General features: G+C 36.9%; 1 protein-coding gene and 1 long non-coding RNA gene across 3 annotated transcripts in view; both read left to right on the top strand.

Moving 5' to 3' along the window:
* lmbrd1 (LMBR1 domain containing 1) overlaps nucleotides 1-13,671 on the top strand; it is a 48,548-nt gene extending 34,877 nt beyond the window's left edge. Inside the window, exons 14-16 of the mRNA XM_085477950.1 lie at nucleotides 271-346; nucleotides 11,994-12,085; nucleotides 12,226-13,671. Coding sequence (XP_085334076.1) covers nucleotides 271-346; nucleotides 11,994-12,085; nucleotides 12,226-12,336 — 279 coding nt within the window. The 3' untranslated portion in view covers nucleotides 12,337-13,671. The remainder of the gene's footprint in view (nucleotides 1-270; nucleotides 347-11,993; nucleotides 12,086-12,225) is intronic.
* A 4,499-nt stretch (nucleotides 13,672-18,170) lies between these two features.
* LOC146695633 (uncharacterized) lies at nucleotides 18,171-21,666 on the top strand. Of its 2 annotated transcripts, XR_014923603.1 has the most exons (5): nucleotides 18,171-18,459; nucleotides 18,880-18,943; nucleotides 19,721-19,873; nucleotides 20,238-20,328; nucleotides 20,915-21,666. It is a non-coding gene; the product is annotated as an uncharacterized LOC146695633 (long non-coding RNA). The 2 variants fall into 2 exon arrangements; XR_014923602.1 differs by having other exon boundaries at nucleotides 18,171-18,943.
* Nucleotides 21,667-23,533: the final 1,867 nt, after the last annotated feature.

The raw sequence follows: 23,533 nt of genomic DNA, 5'->3' as shown, positions 1-23,533 counted from the left end.
GCAGGAAAATTAGATTAATATTATTACAACTTTTACAGTCCTTTGGACCCAAATCATCTTGTTTTTACTTTGCATAATGTAAATCAGCCGATAATACAGTATATGAATAAAGTATGTTGATGATCTGTACTAATTCAGTGTTATAAATTCTTAAAGACGATAGTTCAAACAGTTCCATGTTCATAAAATGCCAAAATATTTGTGTACTGCAGTGTTTAATGTTTCTGTAGTAAACACGTACATCACTCTTGTTTTGTTTTTTGGTTTCAGATGCCATCACCAGGTCCTACATCTGGGAATACAACTATTAACACCTCCAGGATATGTGATGCAGATGCACCTGAGGGTAAGTTCGTCATTTCTGCCACACTATAGTAGCGCTGGCTCCAATCGTGAGATGCTTAAAGAACCTACAAGACAACATGAAACATTTATTGCTCATAACGTGGAATTCATGCTAGAGGAACAGAAGGACGGTGTGTGTGACCAAGTTATATAATGTAGAACACTGTTCAGTAATCTTTATCACTATTCATTATGTATTAGAATTAATAATACCAAGAACAAATGTTTACTAATGCAGTAGGTAGTGTCTTACTGTCAACATGCAAATGTTTAATTCACTAAAGGAGGCATGAATACACCAACGTGTGCATGCACATAAGTATAAGCTCTACTATGTTTATTTATTCATGTGATAAATGCTCATGTCAGGCTGCTGTTGGTGGTGAAGGGGATACTTTGTATGATGTGTAAAACCAAAGATACATCTGTAGAAATGTGTGAATGTTGTGTAATAAGTTTGTTTATGATACAGATGACAATCTATCTAGCTAGTTGGCTATTCTACATATATGCAGATCCACAGTGACATCTGTCTTGAATGGGGTAACATAGCATTGAAGGCTTCAAGTAAACAGACAGAAAAGGAATTATTTTCATTTCGACGCAGGTTTAAAGAAAAACAAACAAGATCATAAATTTACTTCATTTTTCAACATACCTGACACATGTGCCTTTTATCATTCCTCATCTACTCTAACCTTAATAGTCTTAATACTATTTTTGTTCTCCAAAACAAAAATAGTGTTGTTTTACAGTATGCCCTAAACTGTAGTAGCATGACAGGAAAAATGGCTTTCAGACTCACTGTTATGGTCTTTTAGACCCTACCCCAGAATTGTATAGCTAAATCCTCAAAGTCCATTTTTTCTGGGGGAAAAGTAAATTGTTACAGTTAAACCTGCTTTTCTCTGCACACACAACAAAGTCTGTGCCAGTACCTGAAACCTCACACAGGAGCACACAGACCTTTCTAAACCCTTTCTAAATATGAGTTTTCGCTCATATACAGTTTTTTTTTCTATAATGTTCTACAATCTATCTACAATACAATTTTATAGTAGTCTTAAGTAAATGTAAAACCGTGTCTGTAATCACTCCGATTCAACATGATATGAGCTAACGTCAGCTTATCACTTATCTGGCTGTTTCTAGAAGGCTGTTTTCTGAATTTTTCAGATGCATGCAGCACCAAACAGTAGCAAGATCTTTTCCAAAGTGAGGGAAATTCTTTTAACAATCAAGTATCATTAATCTAACAGCAAATTAGTGATATTATTATCATAAGCTTTTATATAATTTATTAAATGGTACTTGATGTGTTTGGAGTTATTTTTGGGAGTAATTATTTATGGGGCTATATAAATGATATTTAGAGCATGTGTGTGGCTCAAATGCACTGAACTAGAGGAAATGGCATTTGTTAAAGGCTGTGGTTTCACAATTGTCATTGTGTGAGAAGTTATCTCTCAATTACAAAATATTTATTATTCTAACCTTATTAGGCAGATCATTGCCATGTTAAGATCATTGCTTATAAAAATGGAAAGCCTTGTAGAGAAATAACTAGTAGGATCACACACAATACTTTTATGTGGAATATAAAGACAGATGATTTCATATTTGAAATTAAGTTATGTTACAATGTTTTCCTTCGTATCAAAGGTAAACATTCAAACACCTATTTAATTACCATAGTTTGAAATATAAATATATATATAATTACATATAACAAACAATGCTTATATTGATTGCTTATATTTAATGTTTAAACAGGTTATATCCAATAAATCCATTGAAACCATTTGTTTACACCTGCTGACATACAGTAATTAGGTATCTGTAAATCTCCCAGTAATACTTATGCTTATCAAAGAATATTGTTCAAAATAAGTGGCGATAGCTTTTTTTATTGTATGTATTTCAGATAATAATGTTTGTTCTTCTTCCCCACCTCTAACAGTTATGATTCTAATTATGATCATGATTCTGCAGCATATTCTCCTGTTGTTTACTTCATTACTAAAAGATAAGTTATGTATATCTTTATAGCTGCAAATCAGATGGTACCACAAGACACTCAATTTGTGGAATATTGTGACCATTTGTTCAACAATATTCTATTATGCTGGGAAACTGCACACATTAATTTAGCTGCTGATTTCCTTTGGCTCTTGCTAAAACCTATTTTGGTTTTTTATTACAGCCAATATTAATATACTAACAAACAAGCATAAAGTCATATTGCTGCATCTGAGGGCTTTTCCCTAAGAACACATTCATCTGTTCATTTTATTTAATGTTTATATACACCTACATGTAGCATTTAAGTGTCTGAGATTCATGTAGGTGCCAGAATAAAATGACTATTACATCCATGCCCAAAGTGTACAACAGAAAATTTAATAAAATATTCTTTTAGAAAACCTGCTCTTATGACAAATCAAATACAGACATATTGCATTTGATTTGTCATATAGGATAATATAGATTTATATCAGTTTATGCATTATCATGTAGAACAGTAAAGCTGTCGAGTTATCCTTACAGCTTGCTTTTAAATAAATACAAACAATATGTCATATAATTTCGTTTTTTTATTCAATTTTGCCGACATTTGTGATGTTCAGTAAACCCAAAAATAAAATGACACTTATTGACAGAATGTCAGAAAAATCAGATCAATCAATCAATTCATCTTTAGCATTATTATGTCAACATATCACTGTTTCTTTTAATACATCATAAGTATTTTGGTAGAGAAGCCAGTATTATTAATATATTCAAGCACCATCATCATGAATACATGTTTGGTATTCTTTCATGCCAGACTGTTTGGAATTTAGCAGAAATGTAATTATGACAAAACATCCTGCCTCATCATTTGATTCTGTTACAGTTCTTAAGAAGTTTTGTCACAACTGGCAACTAAAGTATGACATTTGTTGTCGGTGTTCCTGAGTTGTTGCTTTTCACAAAAAATGGTTCAAATGTGCGGTTTTTACACTTTTTGTAAAGCAGCAGTTCAGGTAGTTCTTACTAGAGTGGCCTAAACATCAATTGGTTTCTTACATATGAGGTGCTCCAGTGTGATGTGCGGTCATTATAAATGACCCATAGAGCTCCTGATTAGTTGTGAGAATTATCTCATAATTTTTTTGGAGCTCTTCAGCACTGTTATACTAAAGGTGTCGTTATTGCTGGAGTTAGTAGTCTGGCAAGATTTGTAATTTGTCTTTTGACCAGCTTAGTAAAATGAGTTCTTTTTTTGCCATCTTGTAAATGGCTCCTGCTTTCACAACAGCCGTTGTACCACCTACCATGAGGCGAAGGAAGTGTCAAGCAGAGATAACACATGTGACTGAGAGGGACTGCAATCAGACACTTAATAGCTTAAACAGTTAAAAAAAAAGTGACTGTATGATTAAAAAAAAAAATTCTGTTGCCATTTAGATAATATCCCTTTTGTTTATAAGAAGATAGTATTTGATTTGCCCCTAGACAGTGCGTAGTTGTGGAAAGGTGACTACATGCAGCGCAAACAGTCGAGAGCCTCCATTTATCTGATTTGCACAATTTATGTTTTTCCAGGGTGTCACACTGAGCAAAAATGTGCTCCACATAATGTATGGTAAAATATTTTTGGGGTGACACAGACATGACCAACGCTGATTGTCTTTATTCTGTACCCACTGCATTAATCTAACAATTGCTACATAATGATGAAGTTGAAGCAAAAAAAATGAAGCAAACTACATTTCAAATAGTAATCATTGCAAAAGTTGGGAAAGTCTGAAAAACTTTGAGTATGCACAAAACAGAGGACAGCCACCAGAAGAATCTGACGCTTGAGTTAGGTGCAGGAAGGTAGAGTCTTGTGTCAGAGAGAAGACTCAGGAGATCGGTGCTCTTTCCGTAATTGATATAGACTTGTTGGAGAGGAACTGTGCCTTGCCTATAAAGCTGACAAAAGCAAGTTTCCAGCAGACTTCATAGTTTGAAAAAATGAGTTCTGTTAAAACTTACCCGTTTTGATTCATTATCTAAAAAATGTGCTCATCTTGTAAACTGTTGGTTCTTCATTGTTTTTCATACCATGTTAATACTTTTATCTGAGAATTGAGAAATGCTGTTGTTGACAAAACAGTAGTAACAATTATAGTAATAATTAGTAAATAGTAAAGGCATTAAAGTTGTTCTTTAATTTATGGTGCCATCGTGAGAAATTTGCCTAGAATTTGCCAGTTGTGTCCAAATTCCTTATTCTTGAAATTTTAATCTAGTATGAACTCAAGCACAGATATGGAGACATGTATCTTTTCTTGGGATTTAAAAGCCCTTTTGGTTGATGTAAAAATAATGATAAGAGAAAAAATTATGGCAATACCCTTTGGTAGAAATTTGCATCACAAGGCACGGGAACTGCATCACTTTGTAATAACCCACAGTATGACATTACATCAAGACAGCTAAGACAAAAGAGGGTAGAAGTCAAACTAGTGACTGATTGGGCGATTGGTCACAGTTGGGTAATGACACTAACATCTTGGCGAGCAGGTGCTCAGTGCCAGGCTCTCCATTATGTACTCTAAGGTCATTACCATGCCATTACTCATTTACTCAGCGTAATGGAAATGAATCTTCAGGATTTAGCTGCCATGGTGCCAGACAATCTGAAACTTGAAGTTCTCTTGATTATCCAATTTAACACAGGGAGTAAAGGCATTTTAGGGTTTTAAAAAAATGGGTGTGTGTTATATCTTATATTTGTAACATTTCACAAGCCCTGGCACAAACTTGAACTTTTGCAACATTCCCTGTTCAGTTTTAGTTATAGGTTTTATGAAGCCTGGCTGAAACACAGAGAACTTTCAGCTGCTCTGTCAAATTAGTCTTACCTCCATGATGCTCATGCTGCTACTTCTGCAGGGGGCTTTGCTTTGATCATAAATTCTGATATGCATCTAAAACCATCAACAAAATACTACTCCCAGTCAGTTTTGTTTGTTGTTATTTTTGGTGGTTTTGTTGTATTTTCTGTGAGTCTATGTGCGCACACAAGCCTTTTTTGGATAATCAGAATTTCATTATTTATTCTTTTTTTTTAATTTGTGTGACTGACATTTATGTGATTGGGCTATTTAAATAACCTTCAATGTCACTTATTGATGCAGTGATTTTTATTGTGGCCAACCCATCACATATTTCTCTTTCTTGTCCATTTATAATAATGACTGCCTCACTTAAGGGATTAAATGTCCTTAACTGTTGTTTTTTGCAGTCATGTTAACACCTACGTCATTAATTCAGGAAACTCAGCTTGTGGTTACACTCATTCCCTGGACACTTTGACCAGTGATTTTTATAACTTTGAACCCAATGCAGCTCACTGAATTTCTTACCAAAACAACACACTTGTGGAGAAGAACAGATCAAAACGTTAAAAACATGTTTATGCAGGAAGGAAAGTATATTTCACATTTAATATCAATACATCCAGTCGAAGGTTTGCTTTTGACCCAGTGGCTCAATTTATCAGTGAGCTTCTCTGCGTGATTACGGGTAAAATTCTAGCAGCGTGAGCTTAATTCATTTAATAGCAACATAAAGCTGGGTTTTCACCTTGAAAGACGTATCATATTATTCCTATATTGAATCTTAGAGATCAAACTGTACACTTATAGACTCCTGTCTGTTTCCTAGCAACTTCCCTGTTTCCACAGCATTGTTTTAAAGAGTTGGGGAGGGGGCTGGTTGCGTCGTGTTAGCTCTGAGATGCCAGGTACCATAGCAATTTTCAACAGGACTCCCTCAACCCCAACTCAAATTAATAGTAATTTTCTTTCCATCAATGGGATCATCATCAATTTGCATTACAATGGAATATGTCAATCAAAAGTAATTCTCCTGAAAGAAAAATGCCCATTTTGTAATCCACAGACACCCCTTACCTTTTATAGGAGGAAAGAAAATCACTTTTCAAAGGGTATATTTGCTTGGTATTGCTCAGAAAGACCTCCACTATTAACTGATAGAAATAAAATTACTTTTTTGATAGAGGTTGAGCTTTAAAGACGCTTAATTAAAATGCTACTCCTTGCTTAAAAGTGATCCTAATTGAAAATTTTAAATAAACCCAGTTTTTATAGACCTGTTGATTGTAGTGGGGCATTTAGCAGCCAGCTGTTTCCTTCAGGGCTGGAAGAGACACAAAAAAAGAGCTAAGAGAAGATTGAGCTTTCTACATCTAATACCTGACTGTACCTGATGCTCCCAATACCCCTTTATCTCAGCTAAATGTGTAAAAATAATTACGGTTTCTTTCTTAAAAAGTAATAGTTCCTAGCATTCGTCTTGATTTGAAAACTTAATTTAATGTCCTTTGCTTTAGAAAACAGTTTGTTTCTCACTTTGGTTTTAGTTCGTATGATCAGTAGTTTTGGTGAGGTCAAGTTAGGTTATGTGTGTTATCTTTTTGTGGAACTTGATCACTGCTCAAATTGATTTCTTTTTTTTTTGTCTACTGCCAAAAGATGTTTCTGGTGATTTTTTTTTTTTCTTCTTACGCACAACACTAATAAGTGAAGCCAGAAATGTGAAAATAGTTCTGCTGAAGGAATGGCAGTATTCTCAAAGGACTTTAGATGGAAAGTAAAAGCATACGGTTTTGGCACAAGAGCTTGCTGATCAAGAACCTTTTGGAAGAGCACATTGTGTGTGCAGAGTACTATGCATGTATTTGCACAGATGCACAGACGAAAGTTATGCATAATGCATCATCCTACACCGGGCAGCACTCACCCGGGTATCATGAGTCAGGGTGAAATTACCTGCACTCCCTGGCTGCCCCATACTCTTATCAGAGAACGGTAATGATTTCAAGGTGAAGCTGGTCAGTGGTGTACGTGATAATATATTTAGGCAGACCACTGTTGTGAACCATCTGTAGATCCCACTCAGTGCCCTGCAATTCTGGTAAGCAGCTGGAGAGCTACAGATGGCTGAGGTAGTGGAGCAAAAGAGTGGGGTCACAGTGATGAAGAAAGACTTGCTTCTTCTATTATCTCCTGGTCCTGGTGAAGTGAAAGCTGATTCTTGTTGCACATCACAACTCCTGTGGGATTGTGTCTTCTCATTTGTATTATAGATGAAACAGCACTGAGCCGAATTTTTCCACCGAACTCTGGTAGGGAAAGCTTTTAAAAGTATTGACTTTAATGGAAAAAATCAAAAAGACTGTGTTATTGCTGTGGACCTTGATGTCATGTAGCTTTGTGTAGGTCTGATTGCACTGTTCATACGTTTCAAGTCAGTGTGAAGAGCTGTGTAAGAAACAGTGTGATAGGAGCAGCACAGCAGGGTTGGCGTTAATGCTCCAGATGGCTCTCTAACATAGCCAGACTTCAGCTTTTGGGACTTTCTCTCTTGCCTTGTTCTGTAGAAATGATGCAAGTCCTATAAAGGAGTGTATTTCCATATATACTTTGTTGTTTTTATTGCTTAAGTGTGCATGGCTAAGCTAATTAATAAATGCGATCTGTTCTTACTGTGTTTTCACACAAAACAATTGTGGAGCTAAGAAGAGACCCAGACATGGCATGCATATCATTGGCACTTTCTACTTTTGACGTCACCAGCATTTTACCACGCCTGCCAATACCCATTCATACACATAAAGGCTAAATGACTCAGCTTAAGACTTTTATAATATTTCTGCTGTCTGCGGCAGTCGGATCAATAACAGTATCAGTTCACTCAAAAAGTGGGGAGCTGAAGCTCAAAGGTGATGTCACCAGCATAAGGAAAAGAGCAGCTCGACAGAAAAGAGAAGGCAATTGGATTATGTAAGCAATAAGCGAGTTTCTTTCCTGGGGCTTTTGATTTTGATGTGCTTTATATTCATGATCACAGTGCTGAGTCAATAATGATTGAGCTGCCTTTGGTCACCGCAATAAAATGTCATTTGAGGAACATTGCAGAGTTGAGGTTTGCTTACTTCTGTCGAGGCTGGGACAAAAAGGTTCTCCCAGAAAACTGATACATTTGAAGTGGCAGCTTTAAATTGGTTCATTTAGTGGATTACTATTGTGCAGCATTTAACCTCTTTAGTCTTTTCCACTTTCGAAACTCAGCCTTGTTTGAAATCAACACTAAAACATTTATGTTCTGCACTTCCTTTGACTCACCCTTCAGTGCTCAACATCAACCATCTGGCACTCCTTTGTTTTCAATCCTCGTGTCTAATGTTTTTTCTTCTAATTTCTTCTCTATTCTTTTCATTTGCATTTTAATGTTGTAATTCTTTTTTTTTTTATTTAATTTTTAAGTGAGAGCACCTTGAGTTGCCCTTGTGTAAGAAATGCACTACACAAATTAACTTGTGTTGCTTTTAAGTTGCTAGCTACAGTAACACATACACATAATGAATGGGTGCTTTAATGCACTACAAGTAAATAGATGATCCTCTTAAATGCATCTTTATCAGTTTTTACACAGTAGTTGGCAAAAGTGCAGTGCACACAAAAACTGAAATCAAATCGATATCTGTGTGAGCACTTTCTGCCTTTTCATTCTTAACACTCTACGGCACTCAAGGAAAATTCTGCCAGTGTATTTGAAATGGCACAGGCCCGTTCATTGAGTCATCGATTCAAAGCAAAGATATGAAGGCTATAAACCATTTTAAGATACAAATACCAGAGACGAAGCAGCCGTAGCAGTTTTTACTTTGTAATAACAGTAGGTACACAGCAAAATGGTTGTTTCTTATGTTTTCTGTCATCTCCGAGGCCACATACTTGTTGAATCACTATGTGCTGGGCTGTGTTTTCATCATAAGAGAATAACAAACAAAGTGCTTTCAAGCTTTTAGTTTTGTTCAGTATAAAAGTGGGCGGATGTTAAGGGGATAAAAGGTACACTTGCAAACAATATTTCAAGGTGTTTGGCAGGTTTTCTGTGGCTTTAATTAGGGGATGTCATTCATTGGCCACACAGTCTGATTTAATGTCAAGTGGGCGAGAAAGGTAAAGTCATTACACAATTACCTATACATAAAGAAATTTACATATTTCCATACATCTATGTAAATACATCCATTTAATATCAGATGCTGCACAGCCTGAGCTGTCTTAAGAAACGTCATTTGAACAATATGCCTCTCTTCCCCCTGCACTTAGTCATTCTGCTGTCATTTCAAAGAAATCGACTGTCATCCTTTAACTCAAAGAAGCTTTGCTCTATGGCTTACCTTACCTAACCTTACCTTACCTCTATATGGACATAGGCCGTGTCTTTGTCAGTGGATGTAGAAATGATGATGACTTAGATCTCTGAATTGTACGAAACATTTCAGAGCACAATTTAAGATACTGGATTCAAACTCGTCAACTTGACACTTCATGGTTCCTGGTGCAAAATACAAAGATAGTCCAGTTTGTATTCTTTGGTTTGTTCTTCTTATAGCTGGAAATGGTTCTTTAGGAATCACTGCATATTTGGTGACCAGACTTGTGATGGATTCATATCTAAAGATCTGAAGTGCCTGAAATGTCTACTTATAACACAGTCATGAGCCTGAATTTGCGTCATCAGAGAATTGGGGTTACATGCATAACCCATAACCTATGGTTCACTGTCTTCACATTTGCTGGTGTCCTCTGTGGGCCCATGCTTTTGCCTTTTGGGGTTTCAGTGTGTTATAGTGGATATACTCTATTAAATGTTACATTTCATTCCAGTTTTATTCATTGGCTGAACCATATTCACACTGACAGTGACACAGCTTTCCTCTTTTCCGACGACTGGTTGTCTTTTTTAGTTACAATAACAAAATTGCCCGAGGCCCTGCTCCATGTAGTAACAGCAGCCTGTGTTGAGCTCTTAAGTTAATATTAGAGCTGGGCGATAGAACGATAACGATATGTATCGCGATATAACTTTTACTCGATAGAGAAATTAAGCTATCGCGATAGACCTTGCCGCTCTTGTCCTCTTAAAAAAAAAAAAAAAAAGGTCAGCCAATCCAAATTAAGTAGCGCAGAGCCGAACCAATCACAGCCGCAGCGTCACGTGGCGTGACTTGTTACAGCACAAGTGCCAAGCCGCACGTGTGTTTGTTTGGGAAGCAGCCAACGGGTAATGGAGCCAGCGCGTAATGGAGGAAATGAGTGTGCCGACTAGAAAAATCAACCGAGCGTGACCGAAGAGAAAACAGATGATGGTTCCAATGCCAGAGAGATTGTCGAACGGAAGAGCCATAGAAGTTCCGTAGTGTGAAGGTATTTCGGCTATTTCAAGTCTGACAAAAAAACAGAGTAGCGTGCACTGTAAATTGTGCCAAAAGCAAGTCTGGAAATACAATAAACTGGTGCATGCGTCACACTGTGCGCCACGTTATTGTTTCGGTGAAATGAATTTCTACAATACTGTTACTGTTAATTCTACTCTCTGCAGTGTTTAAATGCTTACATATACACACAGTTACTGTCCCTCCACACATACGACTCGGTTCTGCTTCTATGCCCCAGCTTTGTTTACTTTTTCCCACCGAGGCTTCTAGACTTCTGATTGGCCAATATTTCTGCACGGTTAGGAATCTAGCGCCACCTGCTGCTTTGGCATGTTCATAGCAGCGTTTTCCTTCATTTCTGCCTTTATGTGTGGACGGGATTATTTTTTAAAACGAAAAAGGAAAATCTCCGTTTTCAAAAATACCCGTGTACGTGTGGACGTAGCCTCAGTCTCTGACTGGAAGCGCTAATTCGTCATTCGGCTTTTGTCAGACTAAAGTAACTGTTAAAACTGTTTGAAAAGCTCAGCTATACAACAAGGAGAGATTGAGAATTTCCTTTTAGTTCTCAGTTTATTTGATATTGACAAAAGTTAGTCAGTTTTGTCTGTTCTTCTGTAAAACAAACTAAGATTTATTTTTAGAATTAATATTTTGTTTCTAAGTGGATTTGACAATTTAGTAGTCTGTTTTGTTTGTTCTATTTTGAAACTTAAACGCTTTAGCGGCTGCCTTTTGTGTAGTTTGCAATATTTGCCTTTATTTATCTGAAAAAGTCTCATGTTCCTTAAGTACATCTACCCTGTTGAACTTATTATGGGAAATAAATATTTAAATAAAAACAAGCTGCTGATTATTTCACATTTTACTTGTGAGCAACGGCACATTTAAATCTTACAAATATAGTTATTTGGCTTATATCGTGATAGATATCGTTATCGCCTGAAATGAAAAAAACATATCGTGATATGAAAAAATCTCATATCGCCCAGCTCTAGCTTTAATATAGACTACTTTATAACACAGGTGTATAACAAGTGATACACTTGTGCAATTATAAACAGAAAGCAGCAGTAGATGTGTCACATTTAATTGTGCTCCAGACCACAGAGAACCTATCTGTGTCATGCAGGCACCTCTCACCTAAAAACAATGAACCACTAGAGTGAAACTACTAAACCGTTTGGGCCCACATTAGTCAAGTATTGATTTTCAAGCCTGTCATTTGAATACACGACAGGTGTCCAAACAATACTGTGAGACAAATACTTCAAAGCGACTGCTTGATTTAAAACTTGCCACAGAGAGAAGACATTGCATATAGCCTCTGTCATTAATGTTGTGCTTTTCTTCTTTTCAGATCAGTGCACTGTGACAAGGTCTTATCTTTTCCTTCACAAGTTCTGGTTCTTCAGCACCATCTACTACTTTGGGAACTGGGCTTTTATTGGAGTAAGTCCAAAGATATGAATGAGATGTCACTGTCTGCATTTTGAATTTATCGCTCAAGTCCTCAGCTAAATATTTTCCACATTAGCAATGAAATGAGCCTTGATATATTTTGTCATGTGTGCTTTCATCGTTGTTTTTAGGCTTTCCTCATTGGTCTGGTGGTGTCCTGCTGCAGAGGGAAGAAGTCTGTGATTGAAGGAGAAGTGGAGGCCGATGACTCAGACTTCAGTGATGATGAATACGTGCACTGAAAAAGCAGAATCACTGTTCACTTGTGTAGGTTTATAGATATCATAACCAACACTGAAAAGGGACTAGAAAGCACAATTTCATTAAGTAATGAATACAGATTTTTTTTTTCTTAAATATATTTTGTTTATTTTATTGTACAGCTATTTCATCTTTGGTTGAAGTTGACGCATGCCTCCCCTTAATTAGACCTCTCAACTGTATTTCTCCGTCAGTGTTACTAATGACAGGATACTGGAAGTGTTCTCCAAGTCAGTCCTACCTTAAAGTTAACTGTTAACTGAAATAAATTGGTTGTTTTTCAGCACACACATTTGTGAGTAGCAGCATAGATGCTTTTTTTTTTTTTTTTTTTTTAATCTAAGCTTTATTTGTGTAGAGCTCAGGTCTAAATGTGCTTTATAATCTTTCTGTATGCTTTCTAGACCTTTTACATGGTTTGGTTATCTACATATTAAGTAAAAATTCCAGTCGAACCTACACAAGCTGTTTCTGAAAAGCTAATTGGTATAAGAAAGACTAATAAATCCCAAGTGTTGACAGCAGTAGCACTTTTTGTCAGTTTATTTTGCTGATTTTTATCTGAGGTTAAAAATAGTGCGAGTGGATGCGCTGCATTAGTTATTGGCAGTCTGGGACCGTTATGCACAGTGAAATGTTACTCTACTTGCATACCTGCACTCTCTGTGTGTGTGTAATGTAAAGGACCAATTGTCTCTGCTGTATTTTCAAGGATTCAGTTAATTGTGGTTTTAATTATATGGGTTCAGCAGCTTTCTTCTCTTTATTGGTAGGAAAATAGTAAAATTACTAGAAAAGATAGAAATAAAAAAAATGTGGATGTGACTTTCTTTTTAATTAAACTACTACTTCTCATTTTTGCCTGCACTTGAGAATTTATTAACAGCAAAAGTGGCAGATCTATTAATGGGCTTCTTTTAGACATACATATTAAAATCTTTGCAAGGTACTTATCTGTTTGAGGAAGATGATGAAAAACTGTAAATTTACTCTGGAAGCCAAGTGCTTGTGCCTCATGAATGTGTGTGACCATGATGGGCACACAACACTGGATATGCTAACCTAAATTAATCGCTCAGAAATCAGCCAGAATGAGTTTGAAATGTTTTTGTTTTGTTTTGGGTTGTTTTTGGTTTGATATTCGTGTTAGGTTTGTTGTCCTTTTGTGAGAATCAGTAGAGGGGATGCAGTGATGTGATGGTGATGATGATGACTGAAGCTGCATCATTTGTATACTTGCTCTTTATCGGTTGTGGAAGTTGTTTGAATATATAACGATGCCTGTGTTTAAAGAAATAAAGCTGTTTTAAACCCCATCATGGCTTTAATGCCTTTTTACATACAGTTTGTGTTCTCATTGAAACTATGTACGCCACTTTAAAACAAGAATCACCAATCTGCAAATAATAATGCATGTGCAAATGTCAATATATCGTTTTTTTGTAATACTTGTTACATGTTTCCCCTCATGCAGTAATAATTTCAGATGACATGTTTGTAAAGTATAAAATATAAATTACTAGATATTAAATATGTGAGAAATGTGGGATGTATATTTTCTCTGTCAAGATGAACACACACTGTTTCATTAATGTTGAGGCCTGATAATGTTCCATTGTGTGTTTCTGTATCAAGGCATGCTTTTGCTGCATTGACTGTGTGTTTGGCAGTGATCCCAATAACACACTTTCCAGATGGTATTACATGGTGGATCAAAATCTGCATTCGTAAGTCCATCCATTCTGACAAAATCTCACTGGATGAAATGAAACACAAAACAATGACAGAACTTCTACCGTGCTGTACAAATGTAGACAGTGTTGTACCTCTGTCCTGCCCTCATTTCATACACTTCAAATCTGGATTCATCTCCCCATAAGACCTGATGCAGTTCAGTTCTTGTGTAATTTGTCATATCTACTTTCTCCTTGTTTCCCTCTTTACACTATAATTAGTTCATTTCCTTTTTTTAACCCGTATTTCTTTCAAATATCGACTGTTCCTCATCAATAAGGCAAAAGTATTTTCTTCTCCGCTTACTTGATTGATGGAAGAATTCATAGAATACTTGATTACTAAAATAACTGATAGCTCTAGCCCTGTGATGGACTAGAGCTATCAGCAAACTGCCAAAACTGCTTTTATAGAGGGTCTCAAACTCAATCAATTAATCATGTGTATTTGATTTGCGGATGTTCTTAGTTTTTGTTAAATAAATAATGACAGGGTGTTAAATGTCATGTTTTGGAGTTTATCTGAGTTGTATTTACCTCATTGTAAGACCTAGGGCCCAGATAAGGCGTAAAACCTTAGATTTGAAATAGGTTGTACGTTCTTTTTATCTTGACTATATTTACTCATATGTTTAATTACAGTATGTAGTATGTCCTGATTTTGTATGTGATTGTACTGTCATCTTGACAGTGCCAGGACATTTGGGGATATAATTTCCTTGCCAGAGAGACAAAATGTCACCACTGGTAATTCTAGGTTAGTGTGTGAATAATGGAGTTTGATAAACCTGAAAACCTCATCTACCAAAAATGTATTTTCTGCAACATGTCGACACGAATCAGAGGCAACAAGCAGCCGGGCTGTCAGAAGACACCAAACAAGATGCTCGGGTCATTGTGCGCCGAAAAAGCTCTGCTGGCCTGCCCTTTCAGGTCTCCCAAAATAGAAACAACCAACCAAATAGGGTGATGAACAACAAAAAAATACATCTCAGTACATATAGCACTCACTCAAAGTTTCAGGATAAGTCAGATCCAATTCTTTCCAACTCCTTTCCACAGCCCAGTGCTCGACTCTGACTATATGTATGCAGTGTAGTTCTTTGCATCACCGTATACCTCATGTTATGTCTACAAAAAACATGCAACGTGGATTTTATGACGTCTTTCATAGTGTAAAGTCCGTCTTTAATATAAAAGGATTGAAGCATTAAAAACTGTGCAGCACATTATTGTATTTGCTGACTAATGCTGGGACAATTATCAGAGTGTGGTCCGACACAAGCAGGAACTCTGAAGTTTATAACAATCAGGAATTCTGTAAACATGAAAGTGCATTCTGCATTGCCACCACAGCAATATTAAACGTTTTAGCATAATAAAGACGTGTATCAAATTAGAGTGGCACTTAAATACATTCGCCACTGGATTAGGATAAAACTGCGTCAGATGGATTTGCATGGAATTTTGTGTGCATATCCAATTAGAGTTTGAGGTATGCATACCTTGTCATAACTATTGTGCAAACCTGCTTTGAGTTAAGCCATTATACGATATGCCACCCCCACATTTCACTAATAGACTAACTAAGCCTTGAGCCAAAAACACGAGCCCGAGGACCCTAGCAGAAAGGATCGTGTGATCAACATGTCAGATCAGAGGATCTGTCGCTGTTTAGAGCGCAACTTTTCTTGTTATCCCTCGTATTCAAAAGACAGTCTTGTCTCATCTTCTTTTCTTTCTTTGCTGCACATCTTCCAAAGCTCCACTCACAACTTTCTTTGGGAAAACACTTTAATGAAAAAATGAAGGAATTCATGCAGGAAAATAAAACTATCTTGACATGGAGCTACAGTATTAAATATACCTGAAGGTCATACATGTCAAATGCATTTGATCATGTTTGGTTTTGTCTACAATATGTGTATGTGTTCATATATTGCTATAATCTCCATTTGATTTCCCTGTCTTAATAATTTGCATGTGTTAAATGTGGACTCATTCTGTAATTTAAACCAATATTTAAACTTGTCAGAAAAATGGCAAAAAGAAGCAATCAAATCTTATTTTAGAGTCGGACAGATACAAAATCTTAATTTTTCGATTCATTACATCCTTGCTTGCATAAATTATTATATTTGCTTCCAAACCCGGAATATTCAAACAAAAAACACAAAGGTAACCCAAACAAGCTGGCCACTGTTTGGGTCTTTTTTCACAAAAGGCAAATATGATTTTGTGGAGAACTGCAGGTACCAGGAGGAATTAGAAAACACTGCAGCTATTGTCATGGGCCTCTGTACCCATCATCGCTCTTACTGCTCCACACAACAACAGACCTTAGAGCATTACACAGTGCATGGCAAGTACCTGCCCAAGAATGTTCCAGAGTTTTCTTTTTTTACAAGCTTTCAAAACTTTTTTCTTTACTTCCAGTGCAACTGTTGTTTAAAGTTTTCAGCACAAAAGTCTTCATATTTTGCTTCCAAGGACCCAGACTTCCTTTTTTTTTCAAGTGATCTCGAGCTGTAGTTCTCCGAGCTTTCTGAGTTGTTCAAAGTCTTTCAAAGTTTCTTTGGACATTAGCTGCTTTTTCACTCATGTAGTTCTTGATACCGATCATTTTCAGACATCAATATGTACAGTCAGGAGAGAGGTACAACAATGAGTGTGTACAGCCATCTGTAAAAACATGCTGGAGAGATTGATGTGGCTCAGAGTTGCATTTGATGGAATAATAAACTCTGGAAAATGTACCATCACATTTTGATCCATCATGAAATTCCATTATGAAAGCACCTGATTGGCAACAGCTTCATTTTTCAGCATGATGGTCATCCCAAACACACAGTAGTTTGCAGTAAATGCATTCCGTGATAGAAAAAAACAAGTCATATATAAGTCATAGACTGGCCTCCCTAGAGCCTGGAACGTGGAGCCACAGAACTATTCCTGAAGACTGTCATTGCCTAAGAGAGTTCACACTGGGCAGAAGAATAAAGTTGGTCATACAAATATTGCATTTCAAACCTGTTAGAATTGTACTCTGTTTTTGCCTTATATACTATATTTCCAGTTATATTTGCAATTGTTTCCATAATTGCTGCACCTCTATTTCCTGGCAAAATATAAAGAAATGAGAGATGACTCAAGACAGCACTGTATACAGTGGGGCAAAAAAGTATTTAGTCAGCCACCGATTGTGCAAGTTCTCCCATTTAAAATGATGACAGAGGTCAGTAATTTGCACCAGAGGTACACTTCAACTGTGAGAGACAGAATGTGAAAAAAAAATCCATGAATTCACATGGTAGGATTTGTAAAGAATTTATTCGTAAATCAGGGTGGAAAATAAGTATTTGGTCACCTCAAACAAGGAAAATCTCTGGCTCTCACAGACCTGTAACGTCTTCTGTAAGAAGCTTTTCTGTCCCCCACTCGTTACCTGTATGAATGGCACCTGTTTGAACTCATCATCTGTATAAAAGACACCTGTCCACAGCCTCAAACAGTCAGACTCCAAACTCCGCCATGGCCAAGACCAAAGAGCTTTCGAAGGACACCAGGAAAAGTATTGTAGACCTGCACCAGACTGGGAAGAGTGAATCTACAATAGGCAAGCAGCTTGGTGTGAAAAAATCAACTGTGGGAGCAATCATCAGAAAATGGAAGACATACAAGACCACTGATAATCTCCCTCGATCTGGGGCTCCACGCAAGATCTCATCCCGTGGGGTCAAAATGATCATGAGAACGGTGAGCAAAGATCCCAGAACCACACGGGGGGACCTGGTGAATGACCTGCAGAGAGCTGGGACCAAAGTAACAAAGGTCACCATCAGTAACACACTACAACGGCAGGGAATCAAATCCCGCAGTGCCAGACGTGTTCCGCTGCTGAAGCCAGTGCATGTCCAGGCCCGTCTGAAGTTTGCCAGAGAGCACATGGATGATACAGCAGAGGATTGGGAGAATGTCATGTGGTCAGATGAAACCAAAGTAGAACTTTTTGGTATAAACTCAACTCGTCGTGTTTGGAGGAAGAAGAATACTGAGTTGCATCCCAAGAACACCATACCTACACTGAAAAAAAGGGACTGGCCATCTCTTGGATTTATGTAAGCATCTTGCATGTATTTAACACAATTGCCTCATGTTTTAAAGTTAAATGTAACTATATAGTGTAAAAACTACATGATATGCAGAAAGGGTGTATTAAATTGTTCATATCATGTTCAGGTGAAGTAAGTCAATAAGATAGCAACGTTAAATCTCGTGAAACCACGCGTGATTTCATCTCGCGGGCTTTGGATCGTGGTTTAAAAAAGGCATCCATCTCAGTCAAGTCGAGCAGCCAACTCTACGTTTTTGGTATGTCTTGATTTTTTGAATTCATTTTTACCATATTTCAGCCAAATGTAGTTAAACGTCTAGAGTGTCGCCATGTAACATGCTAAAAAAGAGCCGTTAGCTTATTTGCTGTTTTATCTGTTGTCAAAGAATTGGCGCTTTTTCATTTGAATTTGTCTTTGGCACAAGAGCCGTAATATCACATTAAACCTAATTACGAGGCACTCATAACATAATTTGGTTTTCTGTGTGAATAGATTTGTCAACTGACTCTTCAGTTACATTGTGTATTTACTGCACCGTGGTGTTAGTGAGATTTTGGACATTGAACAGCTTTAGCTAATATCATCAGCGGCATTATGCTAGCTTACATCCCTACCCCTCCTGCCCTCACCTGCTGTCCTTTTGTTTTTGTTTTTGTTTTTTTTGCTGCACATTGAGAGATGACCTCTATTCTGCATTTCACCAGGAGTCAGCTGATGGATTGTGGGTTCAAGGTGTTATGGTAAGAAAGTATATTCTATTTTCGTTTCTGTAACTTAATTATAATAGGTTTTTTATAATTATTAGGTGCATGCATACTCACCCTATTAATACAACTGAGAGATCCAAAATAGAATAGAATAGAATTCAACTTTATTGTCATTGCACATGCACAGGTACAGGGCAACGAAATGCAGTTTGCATCCATCCAGAAGTGCTTTAGTGATATAGATATATTACAATATATATTAGCAATAATATAGATATGTGAGTATATTACAGAAATGGGTCTATTATGGTGTGTTATAATGTACACGGTATGAAGTATGTTGTGAATATTCTATAACTATAAGTATGTACAGGCTGTAGTGAGTACAAGCTATGTACAGGATATGAACAGGATATAAATATGAAAAACTATACAGAATATGAAATAAATAACTTTACAGAATCTGGGATATACAGCTATACAGAAATGGGAACTATGCAAGTTGTAAACAGTTGTAGGATTAAAGATTATCGAATGTACAGAATGATTATTTACACAAAATCTGCCATAGGTTTAACTTATACCTGTATGTATTGCCAGAAAGGTGATTACTGGACTCGCATTAATGCACACTTGAACTGAAATGAGGTTGTAACTTGTGGGTTGTTGGGTTGCAAATCAGAAACAAACATCTTTGGATTTTTTTTAATCCCATAAGATCTGGAAACACAGTTTTTATTCAACAAAACATTACTGATTAACCAAGCACAGTGCCTGCTGTTATTTCAAAATAATTTTATGTCATTTCAGATAAAATGCAGCATTCCAGTGCATCCCAACCATGCCTTTACAGTCAAGGTTTCTGACGGAGCTGAGTTTTTCTCTGACAGTCTGCTGAAAGTGTTTGCAAAGTGATCGGGGGAACAGGGCACAAAGCTAAAGGATGTAGCTGCCATAATGACAGTAAGAACTTTAAAATTCTTTAACTACAAAGTGTATATGTATTGCATTAGGTCAGTAAAAGATTTTTATGCTACATCCATTGAAACAGTCAACTATTACCTGTGAGTAATGATTCCACTAAAAGGATGCCATAATTTTCGTCATGCATTTACTGGCCCACTGAGAAAAAATTCTTTTTTTAAAAATAAATGTTCTGGAAACTATATATCCATAAAGTTGATGTCAAACAGGAACTTTTGATATTGCTTTGTAGATGCTGGTGTTGCATGTTGACTGGTTTAAAAAGTCAATAGTTTTTGTCTGGGATCATTTTCTTCTGTGCTACTGAAAAGTTCACAAATCTCTGTTTTCTTTGTTATAATAGTCAAGGATGACATTAATGCTCAGAGTCCCTCATCAAAGTGCTCCGCATCTGTGTGAAAGACAATTGCAACATCTTGGTGCAGGAGTTCATGGTGAGTGTTTTATGAGTAGATTGTGGCTTTGCAACATTTAAAAATGCATTTAGTTATCCACTTGATCCTCATTGGACTGGTTAGGACCAGTAGTCCTCTTTAATAATTTGAAGTTCACATGAGGCCTGGTAGTGAACTCGGCCGCCGGCCCTTGAGGCCCCATCCCCACCCCTGTATTAGGGGTCACATCAGTGTGAAAAAACTTTAAATTTGTCATTCTAATGAACAAAGGAAAATCCCACCAATATTTATATTAGTTTTTGTTTGAAAAAATGACCAACAGCTAACCAAATTGTGGGGCTGAAAGTCTAAATTCTAACATCTTCTGAGTGACATAACCTGGATTTCTGATGGGCCGGTGTCTTTCTAACAAAAACTAATGTAAAGCATTTGAAATTATTATGTTTTTCACCCTCTCTTAGAAACTCTGTTAGACCATGAATGGCAGCATGGCAGGCCACTCTTTGGCTATAGCTATTTACTATGTTGCTTGCATTGGTTTAAATTACTCTAACATTAGAACTGGTAGATTCAAAAGAGATGAGTTTAAAAAGGAATCTTAAAGAAATGTTTTGTGTTTAACCAGGACTTGACTGAGGCCACTGCACAGATTGAGAAAACCACAATGAACATCTGTCTCCAGAGGATGCGGCAGGCAATGACTTTTCTGATGTTGTTCTTCAAGATCTGGATAACGTGACCTTTGCAGTAGCCATGCTGTTTGGACCTTTTTTATTCCTTCAACATGAGTTACCCATCACAACTCTGCCACACTTTTGAGGTGATTCAATGGGTGGTAATGGAGTTGGATGCAACTCAGCTCTCAAGAAAAGCTCACAACTAAGACAAAACTGCTCCTGCAACGAAGCTCACTGTTATGCATGTGAGGTGACCAGCTCTAGGTGAGAGGACATTTAAATCTCACACTTGTTCTGCTGCATTTTTGAAGCTCAATTCCAGGAACGGATCGCAGGGTTCATTTTTATATACTCTGCAACTGCCATGAGGACGAGCCGTTTTTTGTTGTTGTTTGTTTTTCCTTTTGCTCTGTACAAGTTCTGTTTGTCTGTTTGGCAGCATTTTTAAATTTCTCTTTGTATTTTTTCTTTCTTTTACTAGTGAAGAGATGTAGCGTGAACAGTTATACAGTCTAAATATCCCATATGGGTCGTGTGAAATGGTATTTTCAGTTTCATTCAGTTGAAGTAAAGAACGTTGAATATTTCTAAGTGTGCTGTTTTGAACCAAGATGTCACAGTATGATCAGTGCTGTAATTTTTGACAGTCACTGTATCAATGTTATTTTTGCGTCTCTTGAATAAAGGTTTTGACCTGCAAGTGCTAATTTCTTTAGTTATTGGGGTAAAATGGGTAGTGTTAATAGGAAGGTGTTTGCCAATTCAGTAACCTAATTTAATGTTAATGGAAACTAACATTACCTCAAATTGTTTAGTCATAATTGTTGTTTAACTGAATCTTGACGTTAGAGGCCTTAAATAGAATGTTTTGATTTGTTCTTTCCCAACATTTTTCAAAAGAAACAGTCCAATTTCTTTGCTGTGATTGATTCCAGAGAACACGGAAGAACTGACATTATTTAACTGTTGATTTATATAGATTCAGTAGAGGAGTAATGTCAGTTTAATTCTTTACCTACTGCAGTGAAATTAGACATTTTGTTTTGAAAGGTTACTGGTGGATGCCAGCAACCATCTTGGAAGAGAACAATACAATCTGTTATAAGGCCTCCATTTGAAAATTGTGTATTTGATACTAGAATATAATAGCAAAATGTAATTTGAAGATAACATGTAGTATTTAAGTGACCAAGTAGTATTGGGTAAAAGTTATTGAATCGTGTTGGGATAACGTGAGAAAATTGTGAAGGATTAAAATATTCCAAGAGCTCAAATTACTTCATCAAAACATGTTTAAGTCACATTTTATCAACACAAATTGCACAAGTTTATTGAACATGAATAAATTGTGTTAATTTAACTCAATTGTTTAAGTTGCTGCCAAAGCAAAACATCTGTGTGCAACAAATGTCCACCATTGAATTAAGTAAATCCAACAACATATTTTTTTCAGTGTACTGTGAAGCATGGGGGTGGAAACATCATGCTATGGGGCTGTTTTTCTGCCAAGGGGACAGGACGACTGATCCGTGTTAAGGACAGAATGAATGGGGCCATGTATCGTGAGATTTTGAGCCAAAACCTCCTTCCATCAGTGAGAACTTTGAAGATGAAATGAGGCTGGGTCTTCCAACATGACAATGATCCAAAACACACCGCCCGGGCAACAAAGGAGTGGCTCCGTAAGAAGCATTTGAAAGTCCTGGAGTGGCCTAGCCAGTCTCCAGACCTCAACCCCATAGAAAATCTGTGGCGGGAGTTGAAAGTCCGTGTTGCTCGGCGACAGCCCCAAAACATCACTGCTCTCGAGAAGATCTGCATGGAGGAATGGGCCAAAATACCAGCTACTGTGTGTGCAAACCTGGTAAAGACCTATAGTAAACGTTTGACCTCTGTTATTGCCAACAAAGGTTATGTTACAAAGTATTGAGTTGTATTTTTGTTATTGACCAAATACTTATTTTCCACCCTGATTTACGAATAAATTCTTTACAAATCCTACCATGTGGATTCATGGATTTTTTTTTCACATTCTGTCTCTCACAGTTGAAGTGTACCTCTGGTGCAAATTACTGACCTCTGTCATCATTTTAGGTGGGGGAACTTGCACAATCGGTGGCTGACTAAATACTTTTTTGCCCCACTATATGTGGTGCCCGAGCTAAAGTAACAATGCCAAGTTTCTAAATAACGACATGATAACACAGAAATGTTTTTTAAAAATTAAAATACCTTCAAATCTGTAAAATTACAGCCAGGTATTCCAGATTATGATCATAATCTCCTTAGAGACTAACAGGTCTGCTCTGGGTCCCGGTGGCCTTTTTGCAACCCAAGATGTTGGACAAACCTTTGCTTGGCTTTTAAAAAATACCCTCAAATCATTTCAAACCACTCATTTCTCTATTATAAAGATAACCTACAAAGTGTGTGGATTTCAAATTCGTCCAGGACTGACTGCACCAGCAAATTCAACCCAAGAGCAAACCATCTGCTGTTTTCACAGCAGCCTTCAGAACTATTCCTGAAGCTCACTTCCTTTAAGAAGTCTTCAGAAAAGACTCTTG

Source organism: Copadichromis virginalis, linkage group LG13 (assembly GCF_057382275.1).
Source record: "Copadichromis virginalis isolate Kocher_CV1m ecotype Utaka linkage group LG13, C_Virginalis_male_GT1.1, whole genome shotgun sequence".
NCBI classification, from domain to species: Eukaryota; Metazoa; Chordata; class Actinopteri; order Cichliformes; family Cichlidae; genus Copadichromis; species Copadichromis virginalis.
This window is presented reverse-complemented; position numbering and strand designations above follow the sequence as displayed.